The 23,298-nt window shown below is 37.7% G+C and overlaps 2 protein-coding genes across 6 annotated transcripts in view; both read left to right on the forward strand.

The window, feature by feature from the left end:
* The window catches only part of SPINK5 (serine peptidase inhibitor Kazal type 5), an 85,892-nt gene extending 63,751 nt beyond the window's left edge, over window positions 1-22,141 (forward strand). For 3 of the 5 annotated variants that reach the window (XM_061423911.1, XM_061423910.1, XM_061423914.1), the window contains 8 exons: window positions 1,643-1,770; window positions 2,571-2,643; window positions 3,345-3,434; window positions 3,544-3,671; window positions 4,579-4,678; window positions 13,630-13,760; window positions 15,860-15,938; window positions 21,840-22,141. In XM_061423911.1, the coding sequence (XP_061279895.1) occupies window positions 1,643-1,770; window positions 2,571-2,643; window positions 3,345-3,434; window positions 3,544-3,671; window positions 4,579-4,678; window positions 13,630-13,760; window positions 15,860-15,938; window positions 21,840-21,848 (738 nt within the window). In that variant the 3' untranslated portion in view covers window positions 21,849-22,141. The remainder of the gene's footprint in view (window positions 1-1,642; window positions 1,771-2,570; window positions 2,644-3,344; window positions 3,435-3,543; window positions 3,672-4,578; window positions 4,679-13,629; window positions 13,761-15,859; window positions 15,939-21,839) is intronic. The other 2 variants (XM_061423913.1, XM_061423912.1) reach the window with 2 other exon arrangements.
* LOC133251760 (DNA polymerase subunit gamma-2, mitochondrial-like) lies at window positions 8,049-8,998 on the forward strand. The gene has a single exon (XM_061424563.1). The coding sequence runs from the start codon at window positions 8,049-8,051 to the stop codon at window positions 8,946-8,948; it is 900 nt and encodes a 299-aa protein (XP_061280547.1). The 3' UTR covers window positions 8,949-8,998.
* Window positions 22,142-23,298: the final 1,157 nt, after the last annotated feature.

Below are 23,298 nucleotides of genomic sequence, written 5' to 3' on the forward strand. Positions count from 1 at the left end.
GACATGTATTCTAGATTGTTAAATTTCTTTCAAGTTTAAAAATATCTATTTCAAGAATTTCTAAAAAGGAAAAAACCTATATGTACATATAGAAAATACCTAGATATTTTTTTGTGCCTGTGGCAAAAAGAAAGCTACAGTCTTATCTACAAATGCAAACTAAAATAAGCTTTATAAAGTACATGCACCATCATATTTAAATCTGCCCACAATCAATGCAGTAGGTGGTAGTGTCCAATTTTACAGTTGAGGAAAAAATTCAGAGAAGTTAACTACCCACAGATAACAAATGGAAGAGCTAGAGATTTGCACCCAAAGAGCAAAGGCTGCAATATCCTCACAGGGGTGCTATCATAGACACAGATGTATGCAGCATTTTAGGTACCTGGAAGAGGAAAACAAAATTCTAGCAAATTTAAAAATGATGGCTATGAGACATTTCGTATGTTGATCAGGTGTTCGGTTCCAGAGAATAAAATGCTATTAAACAAAGAAAAGTAGGTCTGGAGTTATTCATGGTACCACAATTTAAAGAAAGGTAACTCCAATCTAGGTTATTGATAGCATTTTTAAAGATAATTTCTCATATACTGTAACTCTTTGGGCTTAAAAAAAATGTTTAAGACAAACTTCTATGGATGTTCAAAAATTTCAACAGGGGTTAAATCCTGTGGGCCCAGTTCCATTGCCTTCTTTTTAAGGTTCTTATTTTGCAAGGAGCAAAGACGGCAGCTAGCTCCATGTTCTTAGAGATGTGCCAGGAGTCTTTATCTTCTGTCATGTAAAGGCAAAGAAGGCAAGGAATCTATAGCCTGGTTATTAATAGGTTTCTGATCTCTGTCCCAACACTGATTTTAATCACTTACTATCTGTGAACTTTTTCCCTCTCATCTGTAAAATGGGGATAATGTGTGCTTATCTTACAGACTTTTTAATGACAACCAAAAGAAATCCATTACCACACACAACAAAATGCTAAGAGTATAATACAGATTTGCTGAAACAATTTAAAAAAAAATTTGTTCTTGAGGAACAAAGCTAAAACTTTAGATGTTTATATGCCGCCTTGCCAAAGGATGTCTTTCAATTCAGTCTAGGGCTTTTTAATGTGTGAAGTAATGAGTTGAGGTGCAGTGCAACAAGTTTGGGGATCAACCCAATGAAACTGTATAAAAATGGCACAGGCTGCCTTAGGTGGCAGTGGAATTCCACTGGGGCTGACAAGTATTTGAAGGGATGCTGTGGAGAGGATTCAGACTTCTTAAGCAGATACTGAACACAGTGCCCGTAAAATGGGTCTCCAGCCTCTGGGATCTAATGCCTGATGATCTGAGGTGGAGCTGATGTAATAATAACAGAAATAAACTGCACAATAGATGTAATGTGCTTGAATCATCCCAAAACCACCCCCCGAGCCCCAGTCCATGGAAAAATCGTCTTCCACAAACTGGTCCCTGGTGCCAAAGAGGTTGGGCACCGCTGCTTTAAAATACATTTTATCTCTAAAATTTTATTTTCTCTAGATTTTAATTTTCCTCCTCAAGGGTTATGAGTTTACATATAACCAACCGATCATATTTTCTGTTTTAAAGATCAGATGGTTGTAGAAACATCTCTTTTTTGTTGTTGTTCTTATTGGCAGGATCAGTGTCATGAATTCCGGAACATGGTGAGAGATGGAAAGCTTATTTGCACCAAAGAAAACAACCCTGTTCGAGGCCCATATGGCAAGACGTATGCCAACAAGTGTGCTATGTGTCAGAGCATCTTGTGAGTAGAGAGGTTTATGAATCAGTTTGATATGCTGTGTCTGCTCCCCAGAAATTGGTTCCTTTTGATTTAAAAACTACGGTGTTTGGCATCACACATTAAAAATTTATACTAATAGCTCCTCAGTTTAGAAGAGGACAGTAAGTTTCCAAAGCACTTTCATAAGAAATTTCTATTTTGAATATTATGAGAAGCATAATCATGCCAGGAGCAGCTGGGATAGGAGAACACCCTGTTGTATCATGCCAACATCACTGACCTTCAAAGAGGAAGTGTCTCAGATAAGTGACATGGGACAGACCCGTTCACTCTGCAGAGCCTCAGTTCCTCCTGTATATAAAGAGAATAATAACTACACAATAGAGTTCTTGTAGGGATTCAAGGAGATAATATTTTTTAAATGTTTATAAACTTTAAAGCATAATAGTAATATAAAGAACAATCAATACAGGAGAGTTATTGTAATTCAGTAAAAAAAATAAAAAGGAGAAATGAAGCAACTCTCTACCTGAGAGTCATAAATAATCCTATTAGGAAAAAATGTACTGACCCTTCAGATGTATATCACTCTACACGACAGTATAGAAACTGGGTTTATGAAAGTTGACAGCACCGTCACAAATATTTTATGAAAACCCCAATGATCAGAACTTATTTGTTTAAAAAGTATCTTATGTATTTTTTAGATACTAGCAAACAGTGTTAGATATTCTAATGTTTAGAATTGGAGAAATATTTGGTTAAACAATTCAATAATGACTCTGGAAAAACTACTCTCTCCCTTTCATAAAATTTTTCAGTGAGCGAGAAGCTAAAGAAAGAAAAAAGAATGAAGAAGAAAGATCAAGAGCCAAGCCCTCAAATGATGCAAAGGTTATTTTTTAAGATACGAAGATAACTATTTTACTTTTCGTCCTCAGATTCTTGTCTTCCCCTTCACTTTTTGGATAATAAAGTTGCTAATCTTCTGCTTCAAAGAAAATTGATTTTGCCAATATTGTCATGTTGGGTTTTAATAAGATTTATCTCCTGGCTTTGAAGTTTAATGTTTTTTCTCAATTTTATAGAGAATTCTCCTGCAGTGTGTATTGATTATTGCTTTGGTTTCTCCTGTTTGGGAGAATTGTGGATTGAAAAATAGTGGGTAAAATTCTTTACCACCTTAACTGCATGCTTATGTCTGACACTTTAAATGTGAAATGAGGCTTCATGTTGCTTGTTGACACTGATTTTAACAATTTATGTAAAATAAACTAGTCTCAAAGTCTCTCTTTTAGCGTCTCTCCTTGATGCCTTTCCCATTTTCTCCAGAGGGTCTTCTGAGCATCAGTGAATCAATAGTGCACATGCATGGTGCTGCCTTTTCTATTTGCTTTTCAAGATCACAAAGAAGACATCTTCAATCAGTCTTTTGCCAGTGATAATGTCATTCATAGAGTTAGACAACTGTGGGATTGTCCTCTGGTCAAGAGCGTATCTCCCGTGAAAAGTAGAGGAAAGGAAAGATTGATGGAAAGGGCGAGCAAGACGAGGAGGTCTTTCAAGTATTGTTTTATGTTTCCCTGTATTTCCAGGACCAGTGCAGAGAGGTTCGGAATGAAGCGGAGGATGGGAAGTTTAGAGAGTCTGGGCGTTCCTTGGCCTCCATTGCCAGGATAAGTGCAGTGAGTCTGAGACCAGAGCCAAGAGAGGAATTCCTAAAACCAAGTTTAAGAAAGTAACCAAGGCACAAAGGGAAAAAGCCACGCCCACTTCCCTTTTCTTATTTTCTAGGATGAGTGCAGTAACTTTCGGCAGCATGTGAGGAATGATGAGCTCATGTGCACTAGAGAGAACGACCCTGTGCTTGGTGCTGATGGAAAGTTATACAAAAACAAGTGCTACATGTGCAGAAGCATCTTGTGAGTAATAGGATCCTGTACCCCCTTCAGCTACTGTGGGGACTGCATTTTTAGAGACTGTTGATTAAATACTCATGTGCTCATGAATCCATGCAGGCTTTAAACCAAGTCTTTAGATGCAATGCTTTTAAGTTGACAACACCCAGTACAGGAGAAAGAACAGTTGGACTTGAAGACAGGAAATCCAGATGGAAGTTCTAATCATATTTACTAGCTATGTCACTTAAAAAAAATGTTTCCAACCCTCAGTATCATAGTTACAACAAATTATTCCAAATCTGTTCTACAACTAGATCACACTTAAGAGAGGTCTTACACACACACACACACACACACAGATTAGTCCTTCAAGATAAGTTAGAGTCTCCAAGGCTAAGGAATTTGTTTTTTAGAAAGAGTTTCTAGTTTATTCTGATGAACAACTATATTTGGGGACCTATGAACATGATGGATGATGATGGTTCTGAAAAAAACACTATGAACAAAACAGTTAAATATATTATATATATATAATATATATATATATATGTATATATTAGCTCCTCATAGTACATTCCTTGAGGAAGGAATTACCAGAACTATCATCTTTTTATGGGACTTCCCTGGTGGCTCAGATGGTAACGACTCCGCCTGCAATGCAGGAGACCCAGGTTTGATCCCTGGGTCGCGAAGATCCCCTGGAGAAAGGAATACTCTAAACAACTTGTCCAAGGTCACACATCTGTTAAGTGAAGGGAGTGCCAAGCCAGTTCCCAGCTGTGTGCTTTTCTTAACATGTCTTCCTGGACACTTTCTCATTCAATGTTCTGTGGTTCCATCGTATTTTATTAGAAATGTTTAACTTCCAACTAGAAATTACAGGAGCCAGTCTTTGTGGACGCAAATTTACTTTTGTCTTCTTTTCTAGTGAAAAAGAAGCTTTGGACAGGATAAGACTTGAAGAAAAACCATCCCACTTTAGATCTTCTGAAGAGGAAGACAGCTCAGAGTCTTCCATTTCCTCTCTGGTAAGAACTGCTGTTTCTAAAAAGTTACTTATTAACTTAATTCACCTATTCTGGGGGCGGGCAGTGCTGTTGCCCCTTGCCCTCCATAAGCCTCATTTCATGTAAAGGCCTAGGAAAGACTGATTCAGTACAGCCTCAAGTCCTTCCAAGGAATCCGTGGAGTTCATGCTTAGTAAGAGTCTCAAGATTACTCACTGGTGCATTATTCTGTGCTCTTTGAGATTATTAGTCTTGCTCTAAATGAATTTATTTTGAAATTTTAAAAAGTGCGTGTACAATGCATGTAACTTCTGGCACATGCAGTCAAATAAGTAGTTAGGAGTCTCAACCCTATAATTTCAGCAGACCAGAAAGGCTCCTCACCCACTTCCTACTCCCCCTCCAAACCTAGTTCTTTTCCCAATAAACTGAAATTTATGCTGAACATATTTATACTTATTATACATTTATAAGAAGTGTTACATGACATACTTATATTTACATATTTACACTGACCCTATTTGGGATTGCTTTTTTAGAGCTTTGTCAAGGTCAGGAGTAGAAGAAGATATGAGCATGAAGTATATTCATTCACAAAGGGCAATCTCAAATTGGTCCCTAGAAGGGAGACTTTAGCACCTAGTCTGATGACCCAAAAAAGAAGAAAGAAAGGTATCAAACATGAATTTTATCTAATTATTTTCCCAAATCAAGTATAATAACAGATGAGTTACCCTAACAAAATACTAATTACAAATTTCTAGTAAATCAAACTAGGGATCCCTAAGCATGGAGAAGTGCTAGCCACAAAATCTGCTCCTTTCTCCCCAGCTTTACTGTGTTATGTGTGTGTGTGTGCTTAATTGCTCAGTTGTATCCGACTGTTTGTGACCCTTTGGACTGTAGTCTGCCAGGCTCCTCTGTCCATGGGATTTTTCAGGCAAGAAAAGTGACACTAGAGTGGATTGTCATTTCCTTCTTCAGGGGATCTTCCTGACCCAGGGATCAAACCCACATGTCCTGCATTGCAGGGAGATTCTTTACCTGCTGAGCCATTGCAAAGCCCTTACTGTATATGTGTTGACCTGTAACATATGTAAACTTGTGTACAACATATTGATTTGATAGACTTATTATAAAATAAGACATTATAAAATGATTACCACTATAGTGTTAGCTAACATCTCCATCACCTCATATAATTACCATTTCTTTTTTGTGGTGAGAATATTTGAAGTCTACTCACAGACTCTGAGTATATTACACATTACTATTTCCTATAGTTTTCCTGTTCGTTTCCAAGGCAAACCATTCAATATCATGGTAATCCAAGCCTATGCCCCAACCAGTAATGCTGAAGAAGCTGAAGTTGAACAGATCTATGAAGACCTACAAGACCTTCTAAAATTAACACCCCAAAAGATGTCCTTTTCATTATAGGGTACTGGAATGCAAAAGTAGGAAGTCAAGAAAACCTGGAGTAACAGGCAAATTTGGCTTTGGAGTATAGAATGAAGCCAGACAAATGCTAATAGAGTTCTACCAAGAGAAAGCACTGGTCATATAAAACACCCTCTTCCAAAAATACAAGAGAAGACTCTACACATGGATATCACCAGATGATCAACACCAAAATCAGATTGATTATATTCTTTGCAGCCAAAGATGGAGAAGCTCTATACAGTCAGCAGAAATAAGACCAGGAGCTCTGACTGTGGCTCAGATCATGAACTCTTTATTGCCAAATTAAGACTTAAATTGAGGAAAGTAGGGAAAACCACTAGACCATTCAGGTATAACCTAAATCAAATCCCTAACGATTATACAGTGGAAGTGAGAAATAGATTTAAGGGACTAGATCTGATGGACAGAGGCTCATGACATTGTACAGGAGACAGGGAGCAAGATCATCCCCCCAAAAAAGAAATGCAAAAAAGCAAAATGGCTGTCTGAGGAGGCCTTACCAAAAGCTGTGAAAAGAAGAGAAGCAAAAAGGAAAGGAGAAAAGGAAAGATATACCCATTTGAATGCAGAGTTCCAAAGAATAGCAAGGAGAGATAAGAAAGCCTTCCTCAGTGATCAATGCAAAGAAATAGAGGAAAACCATAGAATGGGAAAGACTAGAGATCTCTTCAAGAAAATTAGAAATACCAAGGGAATATTTCAGGCAAAGATGGGCTCAATAAAGGACAGAAATGGTATGGGCCTAACAGAAGCAGAAGACATTAAGAAGAGGTGGCAAGAATACACAGAAGAACTGTACAAAAATCTTCACGACCCAGATAATCATGATGGTGTGATCACTCACCTTGAGGCAGACATCCTGGAATGTGAAGTCAAGTGGGCCTTAGTAAGCATCGCTATGAACAAAGCTAGTGGAGGTAACAGAATTCCAGTTGAGCTATTTCAAATCATAAAAGATAATGTTGTGAAAGTGCTACACTCAATATGGCAGCAAATTTAGAAAGCTCAGCAGTGGCTACAGGACTGGAAAAGGTCAGATTTCATTCCAATCCCTAAACAAGGCAATGCCAAAGAATGCTCAAACTACTGCACAATTGCACTCATCTCACATGCTAGTAAAGTAATCCTCAAAATTCTCCAAGCCAGGCTTCAACAATACATGAACTGTGAACTTCCACATGTTCAAGCTTGTTTTAGAAAACGCAGAGGAACCAGAGATCAAATTGCCAACATCCCCTGGATCATTGAAAAAGCAAGAGAGTTCCAGAAAAACATCTACTTCTGCTTTATTGACTATGCCAAAGCCTTTGACTGTGTGGATCACAATAAACTGGAATATTCTGAAAGAGATGGTAATACCAGACCACCTGACTTGCCTCTCGAGAAATCTGTATGCAGGTCAGGAAGCAACAGTTAGAACTGGACATGGAATAACAGACTGGCTCCAAATAGGAAAGAAGTACATCAAGGCTATATATTGTCACCATGCTTATTTAAATTATATACAGAGTACATCATGAGAAACGCTGGGCTGGAAGAAGCACAAGCTGGAATCAAGATTGCCGGGAGAAATATCAATAACCTCAGATATGCAGATGACACCACCCTTATGACAGAAAGCGAAGAAGAACTAAAGAGTCTCTTGATGAAAGTGAAAGAGGAGAGTGAAAAAATTGGCTTAAAGTTCAACATTTAGAAAACTAAGATCATGGTATCTGTTCCCATCACTTCATGGCAAATAGATGGGGAAACAGTGGAAACAGTGGCTGATTTTATTTTTTTAGTCTCCCAAATCACTGCAGATGGTGACTGCACCCATGAAATAAAAAGGCACTTACTCCTTGGAAGAAAAGTTGTGACCAGCCTAGACAGCATATTAAAAAGCAGAGACATTACTTTGCCAACAAAGGTCCATCTAGTCAAGGCTATGGTTAGTTACCTGGATCTGGTTAGTTACCTGGATCTGGTAAACAAGAGGCTACCTTTTGGCCTTGCTCAGATTGGAGCGTGTTTTCACCCTGTTTCTGATACTAAGCAGACACCTGATGGTGTTAAAAGAATCGGTGAAAAGACTGAAGCTTCTCTGGTATGGTTTACTTCAGCAAGAACTGCAAGCCAGTGGCTTGATTTCTGGTTACGTCATCGACTCCTATGGTGGAGAAAGTTTGCTATGAGTCCATCTAACTTCAGCAGTGGAGATTGTCAGGATGAAGCAGGCCGAAAAGGAAACAGACTTTACTACAATTCCCCCTGGGGAAAGGAGCCAATAGAAACCCTGTGGAACCTAGAAGATCATGAACTTTTACACATGTATCCTGGAAGTGTGGCTCAAGTACACGGCCGAGACGGGCGGAAAAATGTGGTTCCTTCTGTTTTATCTATAAATGGAGATCTAGACCGAGGCATGCTGGCCTACCTCTATGATTCTTTCCAGCTAACAGAGAACTCCTTTACAAGAAAGAAAGATCTTCATAGAAAGGTGCTTAAACTTCACCCTTGCTTGGCCCCTATTAAAGCTGCTTTGGATGTGGGACGAGGCCCAACAGTGGAACTCAGACAGGTTTGTCAAGGGCTGTTTAATGAATTACTGGAGAATGGAATTTCTGTGTGGCCTGGTTATCTGGAAACTGTGCAGTCTTCACTGGTACAACTTTATTCAAAATATGATGAAATGAGTATCCTCTTCACAGTGTTGATTACTGAAGCTACTTTGGAGAATGGATTAATACAGTTGAGAAGCAGAGACACCACAATGAAGGAGATGATGCATATATCCAAAGTAAAAGACTTTTTAACTAACTATATATCATCAGCTAAGAATGTATAGATTTCAATATTTGTATAATAAATATTCATCTTTCCTAAAAAAAAAAAAAACATAGTCATGTTTTTTCATAGTCATGTATGTATGTGAGTTTTTCCATAGTCATGTATGTATGTGAGTCATGTATGGATGTGAGAGTTGGACTATAAAGAAAGCTGAGCGCCGAAGAATTGATGCTTTTGAACTGTGGTGTTGGAGAAGATCTTGAGAGTCCCTTGGACTGCAAGGAGATCCAACCAGTCCATCCTAAAGGAAAACAGTCCTGAATGTTCGTTGGAAGGACTTATGTTGAAGCTGAAAGTGCAATACTTTGGCCACCTGATGTGAAGAGCTGACTGATTAGAAAAGACCCTGATGCTGGGTAAGATTGAGGGTGAGAGGAGAAGGGGACGACAGAGGATGAGATGGTTTGATGGCATCACCAACTCAATGGACATGAGTTTGAGTAAACTCTGGGAGATGATGATTGACAGGGAGGCCCTGCATGCTGCAGTCCATAGGACACGACTGAGCGACTGGACTGAACTGATTGCCTATAATCATCACACCATATATTAGACTGCCATAAATTGTATCTAAAAATTTATATCCTTTGACCAATGTCTCCTTATTTTCTCCAATCCTCTAGTAATCACCATTCTATTCTCTGTCTCTATGCTATTGGCTTTATTGTACAGTATTTGTCTTTCTTTGTCTGACTTATTTAACTTAGCATAGCATCCTTAGGGTTTATCCAAGTTGTCATTAAAGGAAGGATTTTCTTCTTTCTCCTGTCTGAATAATATCCTATTGTTTCTATGTGTGTTTGTGTGTGTGTATCTTGGCTATCATAATAAAATCTGTTATTTAACATTTTACTGCAGTATAATAGTCATAAAGAAAAAGTGTACCTATCATAAGTATACAACTAAATATTACAAAGTGATCACATCTGTGATATTGACACGTAGGTCAAGAAATAATGTATCACCAGCAGACCAGAAATCCCATCGTGCTTATTCCTGTGTAACCTGGTTTTGAGCTGAGCTTTCTCTTGGAGAAGAGAACAACATTCTTTATTCAGTTTGTCATTTAGCCATCATTTATGCAGGCTACAAATAATTATTGAGCACTTGTTATTTTCCAAGCATTACTATGTGTATGATTAAAATGGTGGTGCTGGTGGTTTAGTCGCTAAGTTGTGTCCCACTCTTTTGCAACCCATGGACTGTAGCCCGCCAGGCTCTTCTGTCTATGCAATTTCCAGGAAAAAATACTAGAGGGGGTAGCCATTTCCTTCTCTAGAGGATCTTCTTGACCCAGGGATTGAACCTGAGGCTCCTGCACGGGCAGGCGGATTCTTCACCACTGAGCCACCGGAGAAGCCTTATGAGAACAATAGCTGTAAACAAAATAGACAAAACTCTCTACAATAGATCACAGGCGATGTGACTCAATAGAAAAATGACATAGTAAATGCTGAGATACAATTTTAAGTATCTTGTACAGAAAAGAGCTCCCTGAGAAGGTGCCATTTGCACCTCCTAGGGAGATTAATTCCATACATGTAAGTGAGGGAAGAACATTCCAGGAAGAGGAACAGCAAAGCCTTGAGACAGGGCTTACAGTACAGCCAGAAGCCCAGTACAGCTGACACAGAGTGACCTCAGGAGGAGTTATACAGGAAGATATCATTCCAATAACAGGAGGCCTGTTATGTAAGGTTGTGTAGACCATTTAAAGGATGTTGTCTACTAGTCTGAATGAAGGTTTTGAAAAGAGGAGTAACATGATCTATGTTTTAAAAGGATACTGCACCTGCTGTATTGAAAATACACTGCAGGAAGGCAAGAGCAAAAGCTGGACAGCTAGTTAGCCACAGCACTAACCAGAGAGGCTGGTTTATGGTGGTAGTAGTGGAGGTCATAAGAAGTAGCTGAATCCTAGGTCTATTTTGAAGGTGGATAATTTGTTCAGAGTTGATGTACTATGTAAGAAAAAAAGGCATAATTCTGCTTGTTGCTTCTTTATCACCCTTTATTTTGGTAGTTTTCAACCTTGGAGTGGCAGATACCTGAAAAACATTAAGGATATACTTGGTTCAGTCCTACCTTTGCCAGTGACTTACAGAAGGTGCTTGTTTAAACTCTCCCTGAATATCTCTATTGACATGGAATTCACCTCAATCTAAAGCAGTCCCTTTAGATGTTTGAATTATTTTAGAATACAAATTAGCAAATACTTCTTTACACCTCTGAAATGATTATCAATAGATATGCTGCTACTGCTAAGTCGCTTCAGTCGTGTCTGACTCTGTGCGACCCCAGAGACAGCAGCCCACCAGGCTCTGCTGTCCCTGGGATTCTCCAGGCAAAAATTATACTACTATTAAATATCTACTCAGTGTCTGTTTCAGAAATTAGTTTTCAAGGAATTTATTAAGTTGTCAAATTTATTGACATTCAGTTATTCATAACATTTTCATATTATCCTTTTAATATCCATATATAAGGCACCACTTTTAATATTGGTAATGTGTGTTTCTTGACTTTTGTCAATTTTGCAAATAGTTTATCAATTTATTAATCTTTTCAAACAACCATTTGGCCTTCTGTTTTCTATTTCATAAATTTATTCATTTTCTTCTATTTTCTTCGAGCTTGTTTTGCCTATTATTTGCTAGCTTCTTGAAATGGAGGTTTAGATTGATTTTAAGATTTTTTTCTATTTATGTATCTACCTAAAACTTTCCTTCAAATCACTGAATTAACTACTGAGTATTTTTTATTTTCATTATCATTCAGTTCAAAACATTTCTGTATTCCATTATGACTACTTTAGAGTCATGATTTATTTAGAAGTACGTTGCATAACTTCTAAATGCCTAGTAGCTTCATAGCTATCATATATATTACTAATATTATTTCACTGTGATCCTAAAACTTGCATTTTATGACTTCAGTTTTCAAATTTATCAATACTGGCTTAATGGCCCAGAATGTGGTCTATTTGGGCAACAATTTCATGTCTACTTAAGAAGAATGTGTAGTCTGCAGTTGTTGGATATAGAGATCTACAAATATCATTGAGGTCAAGCTGATTATATTGTTTTTCAAATACATATTTTTATGTTTGTGTCTGTGGTATTAATGACAAAAAGAAGTGTTAAATATAAACATAAAGTTTGATAAATTTGCCTTTTTCTCCTTTCAGCTAATTTTGCCTCATTATCTTAAGACTCTACTGTAGGTACATAAATGTTTGAGATTGTTAATTATGGAATCTATTATTTTATAATTAGAAATCCTCTTCTTTATCTCTGACATTAGTTCTTATCCTAAATTCTACTTTGTGTGATATTAATATAGATATATCACCTTTTGTGTGATGAGTGTTTGTACATATCTATTTTCCATCCTTTCATGTTCACCCTATTAGTTGAAATATAAAGTATACTTCTTTTAAATATTATAAGTTGAATCATTTTGTTTCTCCAGACTAAGAGTCTCTGTTCTTTATCTGGAGTAGTTAGTCCTGCTAATACTTAATGTAATTTTTGACACCACTGAATTTGTCTTCCATAATTCTATTTTTAAAATTTCTGTGTTTTTTCCTTTTTCCTGCTTCCTTTAAGATTAATAAATTTATTATCATCATCATGAAACTCACAATTCCAAAAAACTACTAAGAACAAATATGTTCCTTTTTCTACATGAAAAAGTTATGTATGTTTTACCTTAGGAAACTAACAACTATCATATATTGAGCACTTAGTATGTGCCAAACACTGTATTATGTATGCATATAAGTACATTATCTGATTTGATTCCCTAAAACAACAATATGAGGCAAGAGCTATTATTATTCATGTTTTTCAGATGAGAAGCTAAGGCTCAAAGAAGTCAAGTAAATCACTCACTTTAGTTAGTGGCAGAGCTGGAACTCAAAACTCCATGTGATTACCTAGCATTTATTTTGAGTCTTTCTAGATTGTATATAACCAATGTCTTCATTTAAAAGGACAAAAAAAAAAAAAAAAGGTATTATTTTCTGTATGGGAGTTTTCTCCCATACCTCAGTTTATCTGTGCCTAGGTGGCTCGGATGGTAAAGAATCCACCTGCAATGCGGGAAACCCGGAGACCTGGGTTCTACCCCTGGGTTGGGAAGATTTCCCTGGAGGAGGGCATGGCAACCCACTCCAGTATTCTTGTCTGGAGAATCCCCATGGACAGAGGAGCCTGGCGGGCTACAGTACAGGAGGTTGCAAAGAGTCAGACATGACTGAGTGACTAAGCACAGCACTGCTGCTGCTGCTGCTGCTGCTAAGTCGCTTCAGTCGTGTCCGACTCTGTGACCCCATAGACAGCAGCCCACCAGGCTCCTCTGTCCATGGGGTTTTCCAGGCAAAGTATTGGAGTGGGGTGCCATTGCCTTCTCCAAAGCACAGCACTATCTGGTAGGATGTCTGCTTTCTAATTGCTTTGTTCTTCCTTGTATCTTGGTTTGGCTACTTCCTTAGTAAAAAAGAAACTAAATCCAGGTTACCTAACAGTGATGGGAAATGAATATATGAGTTTGTATAACCTATGTTACACTTCCTTTACTGTTTAGTCACACATGATTGAGGAAATCAAGAGGTTTTCACCAGGTCCGTATCTCTTAAGTGCCATTGAGCAAATCTACTTTATGTTTTGTTTGTTCAGAATTCTGAGATGTGCAAACACTACCGAATATTACCCAGGATGGGTTACCTTTGTCCAAAGAATTTACAGCCTGTCTGTGGTGATGACGGCCAGACATACAACAATCCCTGCATGCTCTGCCATGAAAATCTGTACGTATACGAGTCCATCTTCTAGTGTAGAGGTTCTTGAAGACAGTGTTGACCCACAGTAGAGTACTGATATGAATGCAAGGTACTGCACCTCATCGTAGAAGTTTAAAATTCAGATGTGAGTGATCCTGTTCATGCATAAAATAGAGAATATCTATGGGTATGCCTTTAATAAAATTGTTCATATACTTTACTGAGTGGAAGAGAAAGGGAAAAGTGGTGGGGTTACAACGTAACTAGAGAAAATCTCTCTAAGCCCATGTTCACTCATGGGAGTGTGAACATCAGCTATACTTTATGTAAAGAGAAAAAAGTTGAGAATCATTGCTGTACAGAGTCAGCCCAGGCTCTAATCTCTAATAACCTTATGACTAGCTTCTAGTCACAGATTTCCCTTCATTCTCCACGTGTTTCCAGCCTGCATTACACCAGCTTTAAAAAAGGGCATGGTGGCAAATCTTGCCTTTTCTACCACATCCCACCTCAGGAACATGCAGTCCCTGAATGTTCATCCTGTCCTTCTTAGAACACCATAAACAAGACCCAGAATATGAAGATGGGCCTGATATCCTCCTTTTCAATTCTGGAAAGATATTTGAATTTACATTTATTTCTTTAAAATCAACTAACTCACGAAAGAAAAAAAAAAACATTATACAGTTCATATATGTAGACTAAAACTTGAATATGAGTCCTTTATGTGTTATATCTGTAAGTAAGACACTTTAATATTCTCAGTTTCACTGACCTCACTACTTACTATAGAGCGGTATTATTTTCATTGTACAGAAGGTTAATCTGAGGCTCAGAGAGTCCAGGTAATCTGTTTAAAATGACAACGTTTTGGAAATAGAACAGACCGGATTGTAACCTTGTTGATTTGGGTTTAAATACAGTTTGCTTTTCTGTCTACTACAATACTGTTATATCAAAGGTAAACAAAAGGGGATCAAAGATTCCTTTGATAATATGGAGAAAGTCATCTCTTTCTACAAAAGAAAGAATGATGAAACATAAAAAATCTGTATGCAGAATATCTGTGGGCACATAAATCTCTTGAAGTCCATCTATGGATATCACACAGTTTTAATAACTAAGGAATCTTAATTGTTAAATGTCTTAAACATTTAAGAAATGAATAAAACCATTCATGAATCTGTTACAACATGTGTCTTATTCTCTCCCAGAAATCCTTCAATTTCTCTTTACTGTAAATACCAGGCCCTAAATTATCCAAGCAATGCTCTACAAACATTCCATTAACTGTTTAAACCTATAAGTTATACTTTATTCAAAGGAACTTTAGAAATTACAGAAATGCCCATGATAAAAATACTGATAAAGGATGTCTCAAGATGGATTGTTTAGCTCAAGAACTGAGAACACATGTTATAAAGAGAAGATTTAGGCTGTCCCAGGCAAGATGGAACATTACTGGTTTCTGAGGTCTTAGAAGAAGCTAGAGGGAAGAAATTTCAATTTTTGCAATGTTCAAAGACTAGATGAACTGTCCTGATAGACAGTTAGTCTCCTATCACCAAAGCAGACAAGTAGATGTTTGCTATATAATATTTCTTATGAGAAAGGCATTAAAATTCATACATCTTAAGATTCTTTCCAAGTATAAAATTCACGATGACCATATAGTTATGTTTTATAACATATATACATAATTTATATATATTTATGTAAAACTTATTTTGTAAAATGTGTCCTATTTTATAATCCCCAAGTCACATTATAGATATCAAATAAAGTCAAACTCCTCTCTGGGATCCAGTTTTCTCATCTATAAAATAATGGCTTTTGTGTTAGATGATGTTTATTTCTAACATTCAACAATTCCATGAATATATAGTGTATAGGAGAATGACATATGATGAAACAGATCCAGGCCTGGGGCATAAATCTGGAGCTAAATCAGAAGAGGGAGAATAAACCTGAATGATGCCTACTAGGAAATGGATACCAGTTCCTACCCCTGATTTCAGTTTTGATTTGATGCCCAAATGTCATTCATATTGATGCTTGATTGTATTTTGTTTTGTTTTCATTAAAGCTGAGTTTTCCCAGCTTTGAAACTTCCTGTTCTGTTTTAGAATACGCCAAACGAATACACACATACGCAGTAAAGGAAGGTGTGAGGAGAATAGCATCGAAGAAACAACACCTCTTGACGTGAGTACTCTGGCGTTCAGAATCACAGTCTTAGACCCAGGTGGTTCTGCTGCTGTTCTCTTGTATTAAGTGATGGATGTTTTTCTGGCCAGGGAGATGATGGTAGGTCACGTAACCCCAGAATTATCTTCATTGTGAAGATAATTAATTACTGAAATGTGTGGGATTTAAAATATAGTAGTTAACATTTCTAAATGTTTATAGTTTACTGGGATTGATAACAGACTGTTTATGAGCAATGTACATAATGTCACCAACACTTCTTTAGAGTAGCTTTTATTTTCTGTGGACTATGATACAGAGGCCAGACAGGGATAGAAGCAGACTTAAACTTTATATCCTTGTACTTTGCATTAAACTGTTCCCCAACATGAAAAATTGACCTTTTCATTTAAGTCCCTATAAGGAAGTTTCTGGAATCAACTTTGGAATCTTCTGGAATCAAGATTGCCAGGAGAAATACTGATAACCTCAGATATGCAGATGACACCACCCTTATGGCAGAAAGCGAAGAGGAACTGAAAAGCCTCTTGATGAAAGTGAGAGAGTAAAGTGAAAAATCTGGTTTGAAACTCAACATTCAGAAAATTAAGATCATGGCATCTGGTCCCATCACTTCATGGCAAATAGATGGGGAAACAATGGAAACAGTGACAACCTTTATTTTCTTGGGCTCCAAAATCACTGCAGATGGTGACTGTAGCCATAAAATTAAAAGACCCTTGCTCCTTGGAAGAAAAGCTATGACCAACCTAGACAGCATATTAAAAAGCAAAGACATTACTTTGTCAACAAAGGTCCATCTAGTCAAAGCTATGGTTTTTCCAGTAGTCATGTATGGATGTCAGAGTTGGGCCATAAAGAAAAGTGAGCACAGAAGAATTGATACTTTCGAACTGTGGTGCTGGAGAAGATGCTTGAGAGTCCCTTGGACTGCAAGGAGATCCAACCAGTCCATCCTAAAGGAAGTCAATCCTGGATATTCATTGGAAAGACTGATGCTGAAGCTGAAACTCCAGGACTTTGGCCACCTGATGTGAAGAACTGACTCATTTGAAAAGACTCTGATGCTGGGAAAAATTGAAGGCAGAAGGAGAAGAGGATGAGATGGTTGGATGGCACCACCGACTCGATGGAAATGAGTTTGAGCAAGCTCTGGGAGTTGGTGATGGACAGGGAAGCCTGGCGTGCTGCAGTCCATGGGGTCGCAGAGTTAGACATGACTAAGCGACTGAACTGAAGGATGTTTTGACACACCCTACGGTAATCGCACCTTATTCGAGGTTTTGTTTTCCATAGTTTTAGTTACCCAAAGTTCACAAATACTAAATGGGAAACTCCAAAAATAAATAATTCATAAGTTTTAAATCATTTGCTGTTCTGAGTAGCATGATGAAATCCTGCACCGTCCTGCTCCATCTCACCCAGGAGGTAAATCATCCTTTGTCCAGCACATCCCATCTCCTAGTCACTTAGTAGCTATCTAGGTTATCAGATGAACTCTTGTGATATTACCATCTTTTGTTCCAGAGACCCTTATTTTGCTAAATAATGCCCCTTAGAGTGCAAGGGTAGTGACACGGGCAATTCGTATATGCCAAAGAGAAGCCAAAAAGTTCCTTTATGTGCAAAGTGGAAGTTCTCAACTTATTAAGGAAAGAAAAAAATCATGTGCTGAGGTTGCTCAGGTCTTTTGTAAAAATGAATCTTCTATCCATGAAATTGTGAAGAAGGAGAAAGAAATTTATTTTAGTTTTGCTGCTTCATCTCAAATGGCAAAAGTTAAAGACATATTATGTGATAAGTGCTTAGTTAAGACGGAAAAGGCATTATATTTATTGGATGGAAGACATGAACAGCAAATGAGTTCTGACTGGTGACAAGGTGTTTGGCCAAAAAGCATTAAGACTATAATGAGATTTCAGTAAGGAATCCCCTGAAATTAGTGACACCAAGCCATTTACTATAATAAAGTATGGTTACACAGATTCAGGAATAGGTCTGGACTGAAAAATATAAAAATGAGTGGAGTGGATGCATCTGCCATGAAGAAGCTGCTGCCACATTTCTAGCAGACTTGAAAGGTTGATTAAAGAGAAAGACTATCCTTCAAAGCACATCTTCAATTACAATGAGACCGGGCTCCTCTGAAAGAAGATATCCAATAGAACCTGCATTTGCAGAAGCACAAAGGAGACACCAAGTCATAAAAGCAGGGAAGGACAGATTAACTCTGCTACTATGTAGTAATGCCACAGGGGATTAAGGCCGGCAAAGTGTGAAGAGCAAATAACCCACCTGCTCTGAAGAACAAATATTAACTGCCCATGTTCTGGTAACAAAATCAGAAAGCGTGGGGGACAGTCATCTTATTTATGGAATAGTACCATCAGTGCTCCATCCCAGAAGTGAAACATATTTGGAAGAGGAAAGTTTGGGATTTAAAGTACTACTAATAAAAGACAATGCCCTTAGACATCCTGAATCTATCTGCTATGAAAATAAAAACACTGAGGTTGTATTTTTGCCTGTAAATACAATCTCATTGCTTCAGTCCCTTGATCAGAGCATTGTTCAATTTGTCAAAGTCACATACACCTGCCGGGTGTTTAATTACATTTGATCAGCAATTGATGCAGACCTTCATTTGGACAAAAAACACTACTGGAAATCGCTTACTATTGCTGACACAGTAACATTCCTCAAAGCTACAATGGATAAATTAGAACCAGAAAGTGTAAATGCTTGCTGGAAAAATGAATGGAGTGAAGTTGTGAATGATTTTAAAGGCTTCCTGGGGATTGATGGAGAAGTTAGCAAATTCATTCACAGGAGAAGACAAGTTGATGGAGAAGGATATTCTGTCGTGCTTGATGAAGTGGAATAACATATTGAAGGCCATTGACAAGTATCCAAGAATGAGGAGCTAGAAGAACTTACTGAGTCATCCACAGAGGGAGAGGAAGACAAAGAAGAAACTGAAGCAGAACCAGCAATGTAAACATTAGCAAACTTTGCCAGTGTTTCAAGCTGCACAAACATTAAGGCAAAATTATGGAATATAATGGTGGGCTGCTGTCTATGGGCCTGCACAGAGTCGGACACGACTGAAGCGACTTAGCAGCAGCAGCATCGAGTACAATCCTTGAATGGAAGCCAGCACTAAAGTCACCCATATGATCACCAAAGGATTGCAACTTTTGCAGCAACACTTTGAGTTAGAAAGAGCAACAACTTCTAACTACAATATCCTTTCAAAAGTTTTCCTCAAAAAAACCTTTTGCTATCAGATTCCTAACCATGGATATCAGTTCCTGACATCCAGCCATGCACACCATCACAGTTTGATGATACAGGATCGCTTGAAGCAGATGATCCTCTGGCTGATGTATTCAGAAAGTCAGTGATAGCCTAATGCTATGTCACAAAACCTCCCTCTTTCACATCACCTCAATTACACAAGCATTGTATTGTGTCATCACAGAAGGGGTGGGTACAGTAGAATAAGATATTTATAGAGAGGGGGGACTACATTCACATAATGTTCTGTTTTAGATTTATTGTTGTTAATCTCTTACTATGCCTAACTTATAAATTAAACTTTATCTTAGACACGTGTGTAGGTATAGGAAAAAACATATATGAAATTCAGTTTACACATAGTATATCTATGGTCTCAGGCATCCACTGAGGGTCTTGGAATGTATACCTCGGGGGTAAAGAGAACTACTGTATTGAGTTTTACATTGTCCCTGGTGATGGCATTTGAGTAATCTCCTCCTCAAGCAAGAGGATATTTGACTTGGGTAAAAATATTAGGAAGTTTCAAATAAGAGAAAAATTTTGTTACCAGATAAGTATAAGTTCAGAGTTTTGGTGTTTTTCATGTATGAGACCTTTGGCAAATCACATAAATATGTAAACCAAAGTTCTCACTGAGTTACTGAAAATTTTTAGTAAATACTTTTAAGCATTTGGCAATAACACTTTGGCAATAATGGAATTAAAAATGATTCTACCACATTTGAGGATCTCAAGCAACACTAGATGAGACCATATTCAAAAGAACTACTCAGTAAGCACTGATATGGGAAAGTGGAAAAATAAAAGAGCTATAAGCTAGATGTTTCTGCTTTTACACTGGCAGCTGGAAGGCAGGGGACTGGAATGAAATGAGGAGACCTTTGCTGTTTTTTCTTCTGGGTTAAAAAAGTCATTTATCTACTCTGGGTCTTTACACATGTACAAAGAGAGGTTTTAAACTTTTGCTCTAGTCCCTATATGGGGTTTGCTATCTTACTACATAGAAACTGTTAGTGGTTTGCTTCTCATTTTATTGCCAGAATATACTGTCTCCCCATCTTACAAACACATCTGGTCACATATATCTCAAAACAGGAAGGTAAAAATAATCTTTCTGCAAGTCCTACAGACCACACCTTAGACTATGCCTTGCTGCAATCTCACGTAGACAACTTGATGAAAACTACTTTATGAGGAATTTGCCATAAAATAATACTAAGATGTTTTTATTCAAATAATGACGTATCTTGCCAGAGATAAGATCAAAACGTTTTATAAGTTCCTTCCTTTCATATGAGGGTGTTTTCTTTCCCCTGGAGTTATATAATGGATATTACTTATGGTTTTATCTGATCGAACAAAGGATCTTGGATACACCAAGGTGGTATGGGTGGGTCATGGCCACCCATTGCTCTGATAACTATTATGGGTGTAAATCCCAGAGGTTGAAACTTATTGCCTGAACCTAGTTCATGAGTAGATGATTCTCTAAGAGAGTCTAGAATCCCAAGAATGAATAAAAGACCCGACAGTAACAACTTTCCTGGAAAAACAGACTGAAAACCCAATATTCTAAGAAATATTTTTCATTATATGGTAACTTCTAAGATTTATATAACTCTTTAGAGAGTTCCCTGTGCTCTTTCCTTTTGCATCCTCATAGTAGATCTGTATTTAGAGCAGGGATCGTTATCTTTCCCATTTTAAAGAAAATCAGCCTGGGAGAAATCCTGCCATTTACCACAAGTTCATTAGAATTAAGTTCTGGGTCACCTGTAGACCTGCCACCATCCTTTAGTTGTCAGGAGATTCTGAAAACCGAGGGCTCTAGAAAAGGCATTATCTGAATGAAATAAAGATTAGCTACACTGGAAGGAAATTCCTATATTAAGAAAAATATCAATACTATTTTGAGATGAAGAAATGACTATTCTCAATTCCATGACAAAGATTTTCAAGGATTCAAGACCATAAGTTACCAACCCAAATCAAAGAAAGCCTGATGTGTTCCATGTGAGAACTAAAATGGAGGCTTGAGTTTGTAATAATAATGCTGCTAGTGTTCCAGGGAGTGCCAGCAGACAAGATGCAGTCACTATTTAAAAAACTTTAAATGTCGACTTAATGTTTTAAATGTTGATTTTAAGAATATGCATGGATGAGTCAGGCACGAAGACAGCTATTTAAATGCTTATGGCCTAAAACTATAATAGTAAAGCATTAACTGTTAGAGGAATTAGACTTAAGTCCTGACCAAATGCGAGACCTTGGCAAGTCAGTGAACTTCTCTGAAGCTCAATTGCTTCCTTTTTGAAAAGATATGAATGACACCTTCCTTCTTTCATTATCATGAGGGTCACAAGTAATCAAGAGCAGAGGTCATTTTTGCATCCACCTCAATAGGTAAAATGTACTAGATACTCTATAAATACTCATTGAATCAATTAAATAAAATGTGAAAGTGATTTGAAATCCTGTATTCTTGGCAGAAGGCAGGAATCTACAGATTTCTTTGACTATGTTACAATAATACATGCATAGCCAGCATTTCTACAATGTCTCTGAGTTTCTAACATCTAACCTCTTCATCTTGTCTAGGTCAAATGATGCAAAAGTTGGTAAAAGCCATGAGGGAAAATGTATACCCCAATTCTGAATTACCTACCTTCACCATCTGTATATACAAAGAATTCTTCAGAGCTCATCTTATTTACTATAGAAAACAATACAGAACTGTTGGGGGAATGGACTCATTGACTTTCAGTCTATTCCATCTCTTCCCTCCTAGATTCTGTGATCTAAGGGCACAGAGACATCTTAACCAGTTTGTGCTGTGGAAGCCTCCTGATCACAATGCTGTCTGTTCAACTGCTTGTTCAATAAAAGTAAACTCAGCAGAATGCCATTTCTGGGATTTTTTTTGTCACTGTCTGGATAACAGAAATTTTTTTTGAAGAAAATTAACTATATCCTTTTTTTTCTTTAATCCTTTTCTCAAATTCTAGTTGCTCTCAGAGTTCAGAAGAAATGTCTAGAAGAGAGGTGAGGAGGTAAGGGCTCCTAGGCTATGACTCAACCTCACCTTCACTGTTACCTTACAGCTCCTCTATCTATCTTCTGTATTTCCATGGATAGCATAACTATCTCAGTTACTTGGGTCTCATCCAGTGACACAAATTAGTAATTTCTCATAGTAACCATGCAAGGAGATCCAACCATGCAAGGAGATCCAACCATGCAAGAACATTCATCCTAAAGGAGATCAGTCCTGGGTGTTCTTTGGAAGGACTGACATTGAAGCTGAAACTCCAGTACTTTGACCACCTCATGCAAAGAGTTGACTCATTGGAAAAGACTCTGATGCTGGGAGGGATTGGGGGCAGGAGGAGAAGGGGACGACAGAGGATGAGATGGCTGGATGGCATCACCGACTTGATGGACAGGGGTTTGAGTGAACTCCGGGAGTTGGTGATGGACAGGGAGGCCTGGCGTGCTGCGATTCATGGGGTCGCTAAGAGTCGGACACGACTGAGCAACTGAACTGAACTGAACTGAATCATGCTACCTCTTGATAATTTCCTGTATCAGAGCCTTGAACCCATACATAGTCTGGGGGAAGACTAATGCAACAAGAGTAACCAATGTATGCAAGTCTGAGCAGCACTGACTAGTAGAAATATAATAGTAGTTACATGTGTAATTTCAAATTTTCTAGTAGCTACAAAAGAAATGGGTAAAATAAATTTTGGGAATATATTTTATGTAGCCCAATATATCAAAACTATTATCATTTCAAAATACATACATAATATGATAATCATAATATCAATATAAACTTGTTGTTACTAAGTCTTTGATATTGGTGTGTATTTTAAACTTCCAGCACGTTGAAATTTGGACCAGACACACTTCAAGTGCTCAAGAGCTACATGTAGCCGGAAGCTACTAGTGACTTATAACACATGAGAAAACCACTAAAGAAAGTAAGCACTAGACAGGAGTGGAACAGAACAATGTGTGAGCTCCCGCCTCGATGCTGAAACACTGTCAAGCTCAG

Source organism: Bos javanicus, chromosome 7 (genome assembly GCF_032452875.1).
Source record: "Bos javanicus breed banteng chromosome 7, ARS-OSU_banteng_1.0, whole genome shotgun sequence".
NCBI lineage: Eukaryota > Metazoa > Chordata > Mammalia > Artiodactyla > Bovidae > Bos > Bos javanicus.

Excerpts from the sequence above, each read along its gene's own strand:
- LOC133251760 (XM_061424563.1), top strand. The coding sequence starts at position 8,049 with ATGGTTAGTTACCTGGATCTGGTTAGTTACCTGGATCTGGTAAACAAG.